General features: G+C 49.0%; 1 protein-coding gene across 1 annotated transcript; it reads left to right on the top strand.

The window, feature by feature from the left end:
• The first annotated feature begins 1,868 nt into the window (after positions 1–1,868).
• LOC119440604 (cholinesterase 1) lies at positions 1,869–8,455 on the top strand. The gene is made up of 2 exons (XM_037705501.2): positions 1,869–3,378; positions 7,692–8,455. Exons 1-2 carry the CDS (start codon positions 1,874–1,876, stop codon positions 7,855–7,857), a joined length of 1,671 nt encoding a protein of 556 aa, XP_037561429.1. The 5' UTR covers positions 1,869–1,873; the 3' UTR covers positions 7,858–8,455.
• The last annotated feature ends 3,692 nt before the right edge of the window (positions 8,456–12,147 follow it).

Below are 12,147 nucleotides of genomic sequence, written 5' to 3'. Positions count from 1 at the left end.
GTAATACATAGTTGCTACATAGGTATTACAAAACAGCTAAGTTCCAAGCCTTGCGCGCAGCAAGAACAAATCTATCGGAATTGAGCACACCCGCGAGCGATTAGGCAGAAAATCAGATAGTGGCTGCATCGAGGAACTTCACTGAGTCAGAAACTGACAAGCCGCTGCTTCAAAATATTTGCCAAATAAAAAACAAAGAGCAAAACACACTAATCCTGATTCAATTCATGAGCGGAATGTTTGGATAGATTGGAATACATATTTAGCCCCGCTTTTAGAACAGGCACCTTATACGCTGCTCGCGCGGTTAGGGCAAAGCTTAATGAGCTTCGAAAGCGTTTTTACATGTTCTCTGAAGCTGTGATCTAAGCTTCGTGTCGTCCACCCAGCTACCGTCTACGATATCTCCCAAAACAGATGTTTTTTAAGCCGCGCAGGCGTCATACACTTCCATTGTAAACAAAGAGGCAACGGAGGCAGTTGAGGCAAGCAATGGACGCCTCACCACGTGATCAAACATGGCAGCGCCCACGGGATCGCCGCGAAAAGGGTCAATAGGCTCACAAGTTTCGGCGGCGGCGGCGGTGGTGGTGGTGATGTCACGCTGAAAAGTGGGCCGATCCTGGTGATTGTGCAGAAAGGGCCCAAGCTCAATGGCACATACCAGGAAGAAAAAAGAGAGAAAGAACGAGACAAAGAGAGGAAAAGAGAAAGAGACAAAGAGAGAGAGAGAGAAAGAAAGAAAGCAAAAAAGAGAGAAAGAAAGAGGGAGAAAGAAAGAGACATAGAGAAACAAAGGAGAGAGAGATTGAGAGAGAAAGATAGAAATAGAGAGGAAGAGAGAGATAGAAAGAGAGAGAGAGAAAGAAAGAAAATCACCCGCCCTTCCCCTGTCGAGAAAATGGGGCTAAGCGAAGGTTGTCGTGTGTGTACTTGACCTACTACTTTCCCTTCCCTTTCGTGGTACTTTTCGGTCCCTTTCCTTATACTTTTGTTTCCCTTTGTGCAACGTTTCCTTCCATTGCGTTGTACGTTTCCTTCCTTCGATGCATACATTTAATAAACGTTTATGTTTTATTACCGTGACGTGTTGTGAACTTTACGTTACCCTGACGAAGGTCAGATACACACACGACAAGATTCGCTTACCCCCCTTTTCTCGACAGGGGTAGGGCGGTGAATTTTTTTGCAACAGAAGTTGCTGTGTGAAGGCACTATGGCCTAACTAGTTTTTGAAAACCAACCGCACTCTCGACAGCTTAGCAAGTCTATTTCACGTCCATCGAGAGTAAATAGGAAGCTTCTAATGGTTCCAGAACGACCTTCTTCAATTAGGCAAGTAACACTTTTGCGAAAGCAAGGCATCTGACACTCGGGTCGTTCGTTACGTGCATCACTCACAAGGACGCCATGACCTCTCACTCTTTGGTTGCTCCATATAATCGAAAAAGAGGCGTTACATGACCCAATTTCGCCTTGTTTTTCCTTTCTCTCTCTCTCTTGATAGCGGTCAGATACCGACTCCTGTCTGCACACATCAAGACCCCTTTACTGTAAGCTTGCTCAACACAGTTCTTATTTTCTTTTTGTGCGCATTCTTTGCGACATGAACAAACGACAACTCCATGTAATAAAAATTTTTGACCTTGATTAAGCCTCGCTTTTCGCAGCAATCGCGCTTGAACTTCTCGCCAAATGTTAGTGCCCTTGCAGCGACGCAACGCTCCATAAGATTTTGTAGGGCGACACGGGCCGTTAACTCCGGGACTTCTCGGCGCATCCCTCGCCTTGCATGTCAAGGACGCAACCGGGAGATTATAAATATAATCGGGCGTTATCCGTTAGTGGACAACGAGACGCGCGACCGTCAACCATGCTGTCGGCGATCTCAGTGGGGCTTCTCATGCTGTGCGTCACCGCGACCGGTCTTTCGGCGGGTCGACACATCACGACTGAAACGCTCAACGGTCACGTGAGGGGTGTCATCGAGAACGTCGGAGGCGTAGACGTGGCGCTCTACCTGGGCATCCCGTACGCAGAACCACCCGTCGGTGAGCTACGTTTCCGCAGGCCAGTGCCGGCCAAATCATGGCATCCAACGACCCTAGACGCACTGAGCTTCGCCAGTCCTTGCGCCCAAGCCAACGGCTCTTTCCCGCCGTCTCCGTGGCTGGTAAGGAGGGACCAGGTCAGCGAAGACTGTCTTTACCTGAACGTTTGGAGCCCCCTAGGTAGACCCAAAACACTCGGCGTCCTTTTCTGGATCCACGGAGGGGGCTACAGGACCGGAACCGCCTCCCAGACCCTCTACGATGGCAAGGCCTTGGCCGCCGTGGGCGACATCGTCGTGGTGTCAATCAACTACAGGGTCGGCTCTCTCGGCTTCCTCCACACCGGTCCGGGCTCGTCAAGCGGTAACTATGCCCTCTGGGACCAGCACCTCGGCCTTCTCTGGGTACGGGACAACATCGCTCGGTTCGGGGGCGACCCTGGCCGAGTGACCGTCTACGGTGAAAGCGCGGGATCCATCGGCATCGGAGCGCAGCTCGTAGCACCTCGCAACGCCGGTCTCATTCACCGCGCCATCATGGCCAGCGGAAGCAACTACTGGCTCGTACCGCCTCAAAATGCCGTGGGTCACGGGTACGCGGACCGCATCGCCAAACACGTTGGCTGCCTGGACGAGTCGAAGCCTTCGTCGAAGAAAAATCCCGAGCAGGTGGTCGAGTGCCTCCGCTCGGCGCCCGTCGACAAGATTATCGACGCGGAAGAAACGCAGTTTCCCGCAGAGATAGTCACCTTCACTCCTTCGCACGGTGACGATTACCTTCCGCTACCGGAGGTGGATGCCATATCCAGGGGCCTGTTCATCCCTCTGGAGAGTATCCTCACAGGAGCGACGACCGAAGAAGGCGGCGTGTTCCTATACTTCCGAGTCCCGTCCTTCATAAACTTCACGTCGGCACCTGAGCTGACGAAGCAAGAGGTTGTAGACATACTTTCACAGCGCTACTTTGCCTTCCTGCCCGAAGAGACGCGGTCGATGATCATAGACGGATACTTGCGCCGCGTGTCCGGCGTATCGGACTACAGCGGGAACCTAAAAGCGCTGATGGACATTCTGGGCGACTACCTGATCTTCTGCCCGACCAAGTTCTACGCTGAGGCGTTTGCCAAGACGAACCGTCCCGTGTACTTCTACATGTACGACTACCGGTACGAACGCGGCTTCTGGCCGTCCTGGATGGGCTCCACGCACTACGCGGACCTCCAGTTCACGTTCGGAATGCCATTCCGATTTCCCGAGCGCTACTCGGATGCGGATCGCGAGCACAGCAGAACTTGTATGCAAGTCATCGGCTCGTACGTCAACACAGGGTATGCCCACGCTACCTTTTATATACTTTATTTCTTTACTTACTTTTTTCCTTTTTTCTATTTTCTTTATTTACCGCTACCGCAATAATTGTGCAGTATTATCACACCCCCATTATAAGCTTTATTTTTTGTAATATGCGCATAAATTCTACTTACCATATCATAATTTTTTCTTGCCGTACGTAAGAAACTTGTTGTTGAAGCGATATAAATATACGTCTTATGAGAAGCCGAAACTGTTCAACCACCCTGAGGTATACCCTTAAAGCCAACAGTACGTCTTCCAGTACATTGCAGTACCTATTTTTTTTTAATTTTACTCGCACTGCGCGTTCATTACAGTATACATTTACGCAGATCGGAAGCAACACAACAATATAGGGTATTGAAGCATAAAATTGTTGACATACTAAGAACGCTTATATGTATATAAGACGAATTTAGCTTAGATATGCTCAGAGGTGGACAAAATCCGAACACCTAGGTCATTGAAAAGAGAGGTTCATGCTTGAAAAAGACCCAGATAAATATGCTGTTATTCTTATGCGATAGATGGATTCTATGAGCGTCCCCATTGAGACAGGGCGGTGAGTTGCACCACCAAGCTCTCATTATTATTTTGCCTAATGTCCTTCCTATCTTCCGAAAAATAAAATTTTAAAAGTAAAAAAGGAAATAAGGGAAAAAAATGTCACAGTTTCGCCCTAACGGCGAAGAAAAATGTCACAGTTTCGCCCTAACGGCGAAGCAATGAATGCGATAGCAACACAGCAATGTCATACGAAGTAAGGTGAGCGGCTTTGGTAACAATATGAATTGTAGTAAACATGAGCTGATTAAGTAAGCAGGTGTGCTGCGGCGTAAGTAGACCGACATGAAGAGAGACTCGATGACCACGAGAAGGCGCGTGTGAAACGGTGGTGTTGATGAGAAGCGCTTCCCGTGGGCAGCGCGCGCGCGAAGGGACACACCTGTGGCGCTGCACTGCCGATCCGGGCAGCATTACATGTGTAGCGTGCGTTGGAAAATGTGACCCGACTATTACTAACTGAATGAACAAGCGTGGTGTGAGTGCGCACAAACAAACATGAAGAGATCACACTGAATGACTGCAGACAACGACTGTCAAAACGCTGGCAGCGAGCATACGCCGCTGCGGGCGAAGGTACGTGCGGTCTATCGCTTCAACAGCAACTGAGCCGCGAATGCACGGCTCATAAAGGTCAGAGCCGTGTGGAGATAAGAGACGGTGCGGCGAGCGACGAGCGCGGTTGTTGGCAAAAGAAAAGTGCGCCCCAAAAGAAATAAAAAGAGAGTAATAGCGCACACACAAATAATTTACAGCATCAAACTTTCTGAACCACTATCGGGAACTTTGTTTTTGTACGCCTCCGTTCGTGGTCTCCCTATATACATTTCTGCAACAAATCTCCAGTCGCCTTTCACTAATCTCTACTGCGGACATGTTTACTTTCCGCCTGCTATCGCTGAAACCAAATGCTTCAAGGCCAGTGGAGTCTAAACTAACAGCTAGGTAGATATCTTCACATTCTAATAAAACATGTCCCATCGTTTCCCGCGAGCTTTACCGTAGCAAGATGCAGGATTCTTCCTTGGTTTATCTCGCTTTATAACTACGCGTTCTAAGGCATCCTGGTCTCGCTTCGAAAAGGAAAGAGCTTCCCTTTCAGTTATCAGAAATTGCTTAAGCTTTATAGGCTCACTCGTGTCGGGGTCGGTGTATACGCGTACGCGGTATCATCATCAGCATTGGCTCGAGCGTCGTCTTCTTCCGCAGCTGGCTCATTGGCGCCCCTCGGGTTGCGCTCGTGCTTGTGCTCGGCACCACAAGGGGGCCCACACCTCTCTTTACACTCAATAAATGCTTTTTACCACCACCACCACCACCGCGCTCGTGCCACTGCTCCAGCGTTCCGTCGTCGTCGTCTTCTTCCACAGCTGGCTCCATTGTCGCTCATCATTCCAGCGTGGAATTTCACTTCGGTCGTCGTAATGGGGAGGCCGCGTGTAAACGGGGGTATGAGCCATTCATTGTCTTACGTGACGGACAGATTTAAGTTTGCAGCAATTTAATTTCGAAGAATCGCAAGCGGCAATGGAGGGCGAATGTTGCTAACCACGCCGCTGAGCGAACTCGAGACATCGAACGCAAGCGACAACAGCGGCGAGCAGAGAATCGTACAACGAAACGGAAGGAAAAGTTGCACGAAAGGGAAGGAAACGTAAAAGAAGGAAAGGGAAGGAAGAGTAGTAGGTCAGGTACACACACTACAGGCTTCACTTACCTCCATTTTCTCGACAGGGGAAGGGCCTGTGATTTTTTTTTTTCGATTTTCTTTTTACCTCTTAGGTAGTTACTTATAACAGAGTTATTTTCCATTTCCGCCACCCAGAAGATTATCTCAGCCCCTCTATCTTAATGTTTGTCGTTCTTTGTTGACATGTTGGAATGGGAGAAATAGGAATGGCATGGGGGTCAACCAGATACGCGTCCGGTTCGCTATCCTGCGCAGGGGAGAGGGGGATAACAGATATAAAGAGGGAAAAAAAAAGACAACACTGAGGTTGACGCTTCGTCGGGAGGTGCACATCGACATCAAAGTTGGTAAGTGAGGTCTGTAGAGGTCGGTTTTTGCGCTTGAGGTATTGGTTTTTGGCATGGGGATTTACCGCATGGGGAACATATGGGACGTCTGTGAAGATCTACATCAACACTTTGCTGTGGTCGCCGTACGTTAAAGAGTTGATGGAACATAATACTGGCCTCTGCAGGTATAAATGACCACTGATTTGTGCACAGGATGTTGAAAGTTGATGGATTAGTTGCCGATAGTGTAACTGAACTTGACAAGTTAGATTGGAAGCCAATTTTATGAAAACGAACCAGCGTAAGAATCAAATATGAGACATGATGCCTCTCGCATTTCACTGGCACATCGATAAACGTCTGACTTCTGTCCGAAATGATGCGAATGGGCGATCCACGATGTTTACTGAATGCTTGCAAGCACTCGATGCAGGGCGTACAGCTGGTGCATGCTTGCAAGGCGCTTAGAGCTGACGATGCCTGTAGCTTCAATCAGTAACTCTCGTGTCAGTAACTGTAGCATCAATCAGTAACTGCAATATAGCAATGACCTGCTGGTCTCACTCTGGTAGTTTCTCGGGAAGAGATAGGTAGTTCGATAACATCGTCGTCGACAGAAAAAGAGACAAGTTTTGTAATAATTTGAAGCGCTGAACACTTTATTGCTCGTAGCCAGATGAGGGCACCTGCATGACTTGGAGAACGCGGTGCTTTAGTAGAAACTTGGGCGTTTACGACTATTCATCCGTAGCGTGCGAAAATTGAGCAGAAACTACTGAAGAAGAGAGAGAGAGAGAGAGAGAGAGATGTAAAAAAAAAAAGAAGCAGGGATGCGAAGTAGTTGAGAGTCCGGCTGGCAACCCTACGCTGGGGGAAGGGAGATGGGGAATAGAAAGAAGGGAGAGAGACGGCAATTTTTGTTAACATGCATTCAAAGTAACCACCCAGAGGTAAATGAGGACGTAGTTAACATGTAAAAGGCTTTGATATATAAGCATAGTAGAAGGAAGGTGAGGGAACCTAGCTGTAGCGGAGAATAGTTAAAGGCGGCTGCATTCATATAGGCGATAGAGAGACCCTGGAGCGAAAGTGGGCTCCGTGTTCCCACGTACACCCTCTCACGCTACTGCTAATCGTGAGGGCAGCCATGTTGTTCTGACTAATGGTATCCAAATCATTCCCGGTGGCCAACTGCTGACCACATTTGTCACAGCTCACACGGAATAATCTGGCAACAAGTGTTTCTTCAGATCACGTGACTTCGCGCAGCTTGACCGTAGGCAGGGAAATAAATACGCGAGAGCAGTGACCGGGTGACCACGCGGCCAGCAGAAAAAGTGCAACAAAACATTGTTCGCGCGTTTTTTGCTTGCTGTTGTGACTCCAGATTTTATAACGGAGCGCCTGTGAGAGCATTTAGCAGTGACTGGATCTGTGCTCATAAAGTGCACTCAAAGTATTCAAAATACACAGTGAGATGCATTGCTGCCACAGATACGCTTCCGCATTGTGGAAAATGCAGTGCGGAAAACTTCAGTGCATGGAACACAAATACATTTGACAACACGGTTTAGTTTCATACCTGTCGTAAGATGCACAAGGTAGTATCTTAAGGTAGTATCTACGATACATACGTATTCGATACTGCCTAGCCCTGCAGTGTATACGTAAGCAATCCGTAAGTAAGCGATCCTCTTGTTCGCAGGAATCCGACGGTGCCTGGAGTCGGCGAGTGGCCCGCGTTCACCAAGGAGCAGCCGCTGCACGTCTTCATGCGCGCCGTCAATGCGAGCATCGGGTCAAACTTCCACGGAGAAGGATGCGACGTGTACCGCAAGGTCTACAAAGCGCTCGGCCTCCCAGTGCCCTGAGACACGCCCCAGTAACCTGCACGTCTTACAGCGGTCGCAATTATTCAGGAAAAAAAAATGTTTCGCGTGGTCATGGCATGCGTCTGGAGTCTCTCTCGTATGACAGAAAGAATATAAGAAACCTTCGCAGATGTATGATAATCCAAACAACCCATACATAGGAGGCAGCGAAGTTGCAGGTATAAGACCGTTCTTACACCCTTAGGAAATGCTATAGGTGTTTGTTTTGCCAGCGCCGGGAAAGCCAAGACTTTGCAAATGTTTTTCTTATAACCAGTGCAATTCCTTCGCTATAAAATGGAGCATTTTAAAATGTTTAGCTATATTCTAGCTTAGTGCCACTGCAGTCTGCGGTATATCCGACGCGTTTTTCTGTGTACCGCACCGGTTCTACCGACGCCGGCGTCTGGCTGTGTGTTCCGGCGGTCTGACAGGGCTGCGATTGTTATGCTTAGGTGCACCATCACCGACACCGGAGTCCGGCTGCGCGTTCTCACCAACGCCTTGGTCATACAGCCGCTTCAGAGTTACGACGGAGGCTGTCATGCTGGCTGTTTGATTTACAGACTCCGGTCCTGGAGAAAAATAAATGTTTGCCTCTCTCTCTTTGATTTACATTTGATAGCGGCCACGTCGCCACACGCCACCATCGAGGGCTCAGATGAATGCATGGTTAGTCACGTGGCTTTGGTATCTAATGGAGAGGTGACGAAAGTAGTGGTCACGAATGTCGCTGGATAATGTTCTTTCTTATATATATATATATATATATATATATATATATATATATATGCAGAAAGAGGGAGACTTTTGCAGAAACTGGAGCTGTCGGCGATGCGTATTGCATGCATGGGGCCGTATATTCTGAAACGTTCCACTTCGGCGACAGTTCGCCTTGAACACTCTTACGCCAACGGTGTGCGCTGATTGGCTGTTTTAGCAAAATTGAATGAGCTGATTGGCTGGTTCAGCCCGACGTCATTCAATTTTGCTCAACCAGCCAATCAGCACGCGCCTGAAGGCGAAATTGTTGCCTAGGCGAACTATCGCCGAAGTGGAACGTTTCAGAATCCGGCCCATGCTTGCTGCTTCAGGTAAGTGTGAAAGATGTGATGGGCAGAATGCGCCGCGCACACGCAGGCACGCACTATGAAAAAAAAAAATGAAGCAGATCAAGTGCACGCACGGGCAAATGTCAAACATGGTTGCTCGTCAGCCCGCACCGTGGTAAGGGAAGAGCGCAACTTTATTATACGTGCTCTATTACTTGGGCAGTGTACAACCAATTACTGAACTTCGGTAGTGTACAGAAAAGTGTATAATCATTGCATTCTACCGATGCTCACATATGGGTTAGAAACTTGGAGGCTAACAAAGAAGCTCGTGAACAAGTTATAACCGCACAAAGAGCGATGGAACGAAAAATGTTAGGCGTAACGTTAAGGGACAGGAATAGAGCGGTGTGGATGAGAGAGCAAACGGGGATAGCCGATATTCAAATTGACAATAAGATAAAAAATGGAGCCGAACGGCAACGACACTTTCACGATGTTTTTCAAGCGAAGCTTTCTTTGCCCCTTCCCTCGACTTTTCCACTGCTGCTGCCGCTGCTGCTACCGCTGCTGCTACCGCTGCTGCTACCGCTGCTGCTACCGCTGCTGCTAACGCTACTGCTGCTGCTGGCTGCTATCGCTGTCTTGCACGCTGCGTCGGAGGGTGGTTGAGAACGTGTTTAATGTACATGGTATGTACGCGGGAGAGGCGTCTGTGAGCTCTTTCCTGCGCGAACTTCGTGGGCGTCGCCACAATGCCCTCTGGAGCTCTCTGGTCGCTGTCACAATGCCCTCTGGCACTCCCTGGCTATCGACACCAATGCCCTCCGAACATTGTGTCTGCAGCTTCTGCAAAGCATTGCAGAAGCTACAGTGCTTACTTTGTACTCACGTGCAACAGTCCAGAGGGGCGATAGTATGGTAGAAAGAGGAGACAGAGAATGCGTAAAGCCAACGCCCTCACGAAAGGGATAAATAAGAGCCACTCTTCGCCTGTGGCAGCGTGCATACTTGGGATGATCGCGGGAGAAGGGAAAGGCCCCATCGGAAAGCATGCTTCATTTGTCGTCTCTTCAATAAAATAAACGCTGCTGACATGGCAACAGTTGCGGACAAAGTGCAAACATGTTAATTCAAGGTATGATACGGCACGTTTCTGCTATTTCTGAAAAATGAACACCGTGCAAGTTTGTACATGGGGACAACTGACGCAGGGCATGTGGACCTAAAGCGGCACTAAAGCACTACAGCGTCACGATGACAACACTCAAGCTGCTGTCCAGCAAATCAACACTTCAGCGATGATGCGATGCGCCAGTGGGAGGCAATGACAGTGGTAACTTTCTCACAGGCTACGAGCAATGGCGCACAACAACTCCTCAAAGAAATACGTCTCGTTGTGTGTTCTGTGCACTACGTAGACAAACACAAGTGGTACACGCAAGGTAACATAGAACATCACATCACGACTGTCGTAGGCCGTCAACGTCAGCGCCAAATATCGTCGATGAAAAGAAAACAGCACAGAAAGCTTCGCTTACGTCGATTCCCACATTCGGCGGGATCAGCATATTTATTTTTTTTAGTTATATACGTTGAAGCAGCTACGTATAAATTATTTGTCATGCGAAAAAAAGCTAAAATTTCGGCAGAACCCATCTCACGATGACTGTCGCCGGTAATGCGCGTTTAGCATTGAATCAATATAGCCACCCAACGTATTGCCACCGTCGAAACGCGTTATGTATGAGGTGAGTACTTCAGCGAGACTGCTATTTCGCGCTTCCCTCTAAGAACACTCGGCGCCATCTAGCGCCGCGCCGCGAAGCCTGAACGTAGCGTCCGAAATGCTTGGCGCGCCGTGTGAACGCTGAGAATTGGTCCCTCGCCTGCCGCATACTCAGTGGCACATACTAAGTGACCCAAGTTGGCGAGAGGTACCCACTCAGTGCATTCATGACGCAGCTCGCTGAAGCGCCGGCGTAAAAGACGTTCCTTGAAAAGCGGCACGTATACTCGGAGCATTTGTGGCGCAGCCTGCTAAAGCGTCGGGTTGCTGGCCTTGGGGAACCCTTGAGACGTGGGTTCTATTCCGCTCAGCATCGGAGAAATATGAAGGATCTTTTTCTTCGTTGTAGAGCGGCACATTCCCAGCGGCACATATACGTATACAGTTACCCAAGCTGACGTCAGAGACGTTCATTGAAGAGCGGCACGCACCTACTGGCACATATACCCATCAGTGACCCAAGTTGGTACCGCAGAGGTTCATTGAAGACCAGCACAGACCGAGTGGCTCATGCCCAGTGGGCGTCAAATAGTCTTTTTTTTTTTTTTTCGAACAGCAGTACGTACCCAGTCCCGCATATATATACCGTGACCCAAGTCGGCCTGAGAGAGGTACGCTGAAGAGTGGCACGTATGTACGCATTGCCACATACTCAGTGACCCAAAGGTGCGACAGTTGGTTTCGAACCATGTTGTCTGTCTCTACACAGCAGCCCGATGCGACATCCATTCGACCTCGGACTACCCAGTGACCCAGGTAAGCGGGAAAACGGTTACATACAAACGTAGATAGATAGATAGATAGATAGATAGATAGATAGATAGATAGATAGATAGATAGATAGATAGATAGATAGATAGATAGATAGATAGATAGATAGATAGATAGATAGATAGATAGATACTTGGCCCGCGCAAACTGCGTGAAGTGCCTTAATCAAAAATGCGAAGGCATTAAAAAAGAGAGAGAAAAAAAAGAACAGCATGCTAGAGCATCAGTCTGTAAAATACTGAGGCAGGCAAGCGATGTGGGCGTCGAGACCTCTCGCGTAATGCACCCGTGTGGCAGTATATATGTGTGACATGTAGACGTATATATACGACTTCACTTCCAGGGAACAATTCGGAGCCCACGGTCTCCCCGAAATACGTGCGACCGACGAGCGAGCAGTGAAAGGCCGCCGCGAGAGTTTCTTTTTCTTCTTCTTTTTTTCGGTTTTGTTCCACCCACTGGAAAGGCGGAGGGAGGGGGCGCTCTTGTATAGTAATGAGAGCGTGAATAAACATTGCCGCACGCGCGCGTGAGCCGGACGAAAATCCGTTCCGCGCGCTTGCGCCGCTGGAAGCTGTGGTCTTAAAACAGCTGCGCAACGCGTGACTGTGTGTGTGTGCGAGGGAGCGCGCGCCGGTGTTCAGTTATACGGCAGCGGAGGCAGAGCCTGCGTGGCAA

Source organism: Dermacentor silvarum, chromosome 2 (genome assembly GCF_013339745.2).
Source record: "Dermacentor silvarum isolate Dsil-2018 chromosome 2, BIME_Dsil_1.4, whole genome shotgun sequence".
Lineage (NCBI taxonomy): Eukaryota > Metazoa > Arthropoda > Arachnida > Ixodida > Ixodidae > Dermacentor > Dermacentor silvarum.
The sequence above is the reverse complement of the archived record's forward strand: the minus strand, read 5'-3'. Positions and strand labels throughout refer to the sequence as shown.

Excerpts from the sequence above, each read along its gene's own strand:
- LOC119440604 (XM_037705501.2), top strand. The coding sequence starts at position 1,874 with ATGCTGTCGGCGATCTCAGTGGGGCTTCTCATGCTGTGCGTCACCGCG. Across the intron at positions 3,379-7,691 it reads GGCTCGTACGTCAACACAGG|GAATCCGACGGTGCCTGGAG; the intron begins GTATGCCCACGC and ends TCTTGTTCGCAG.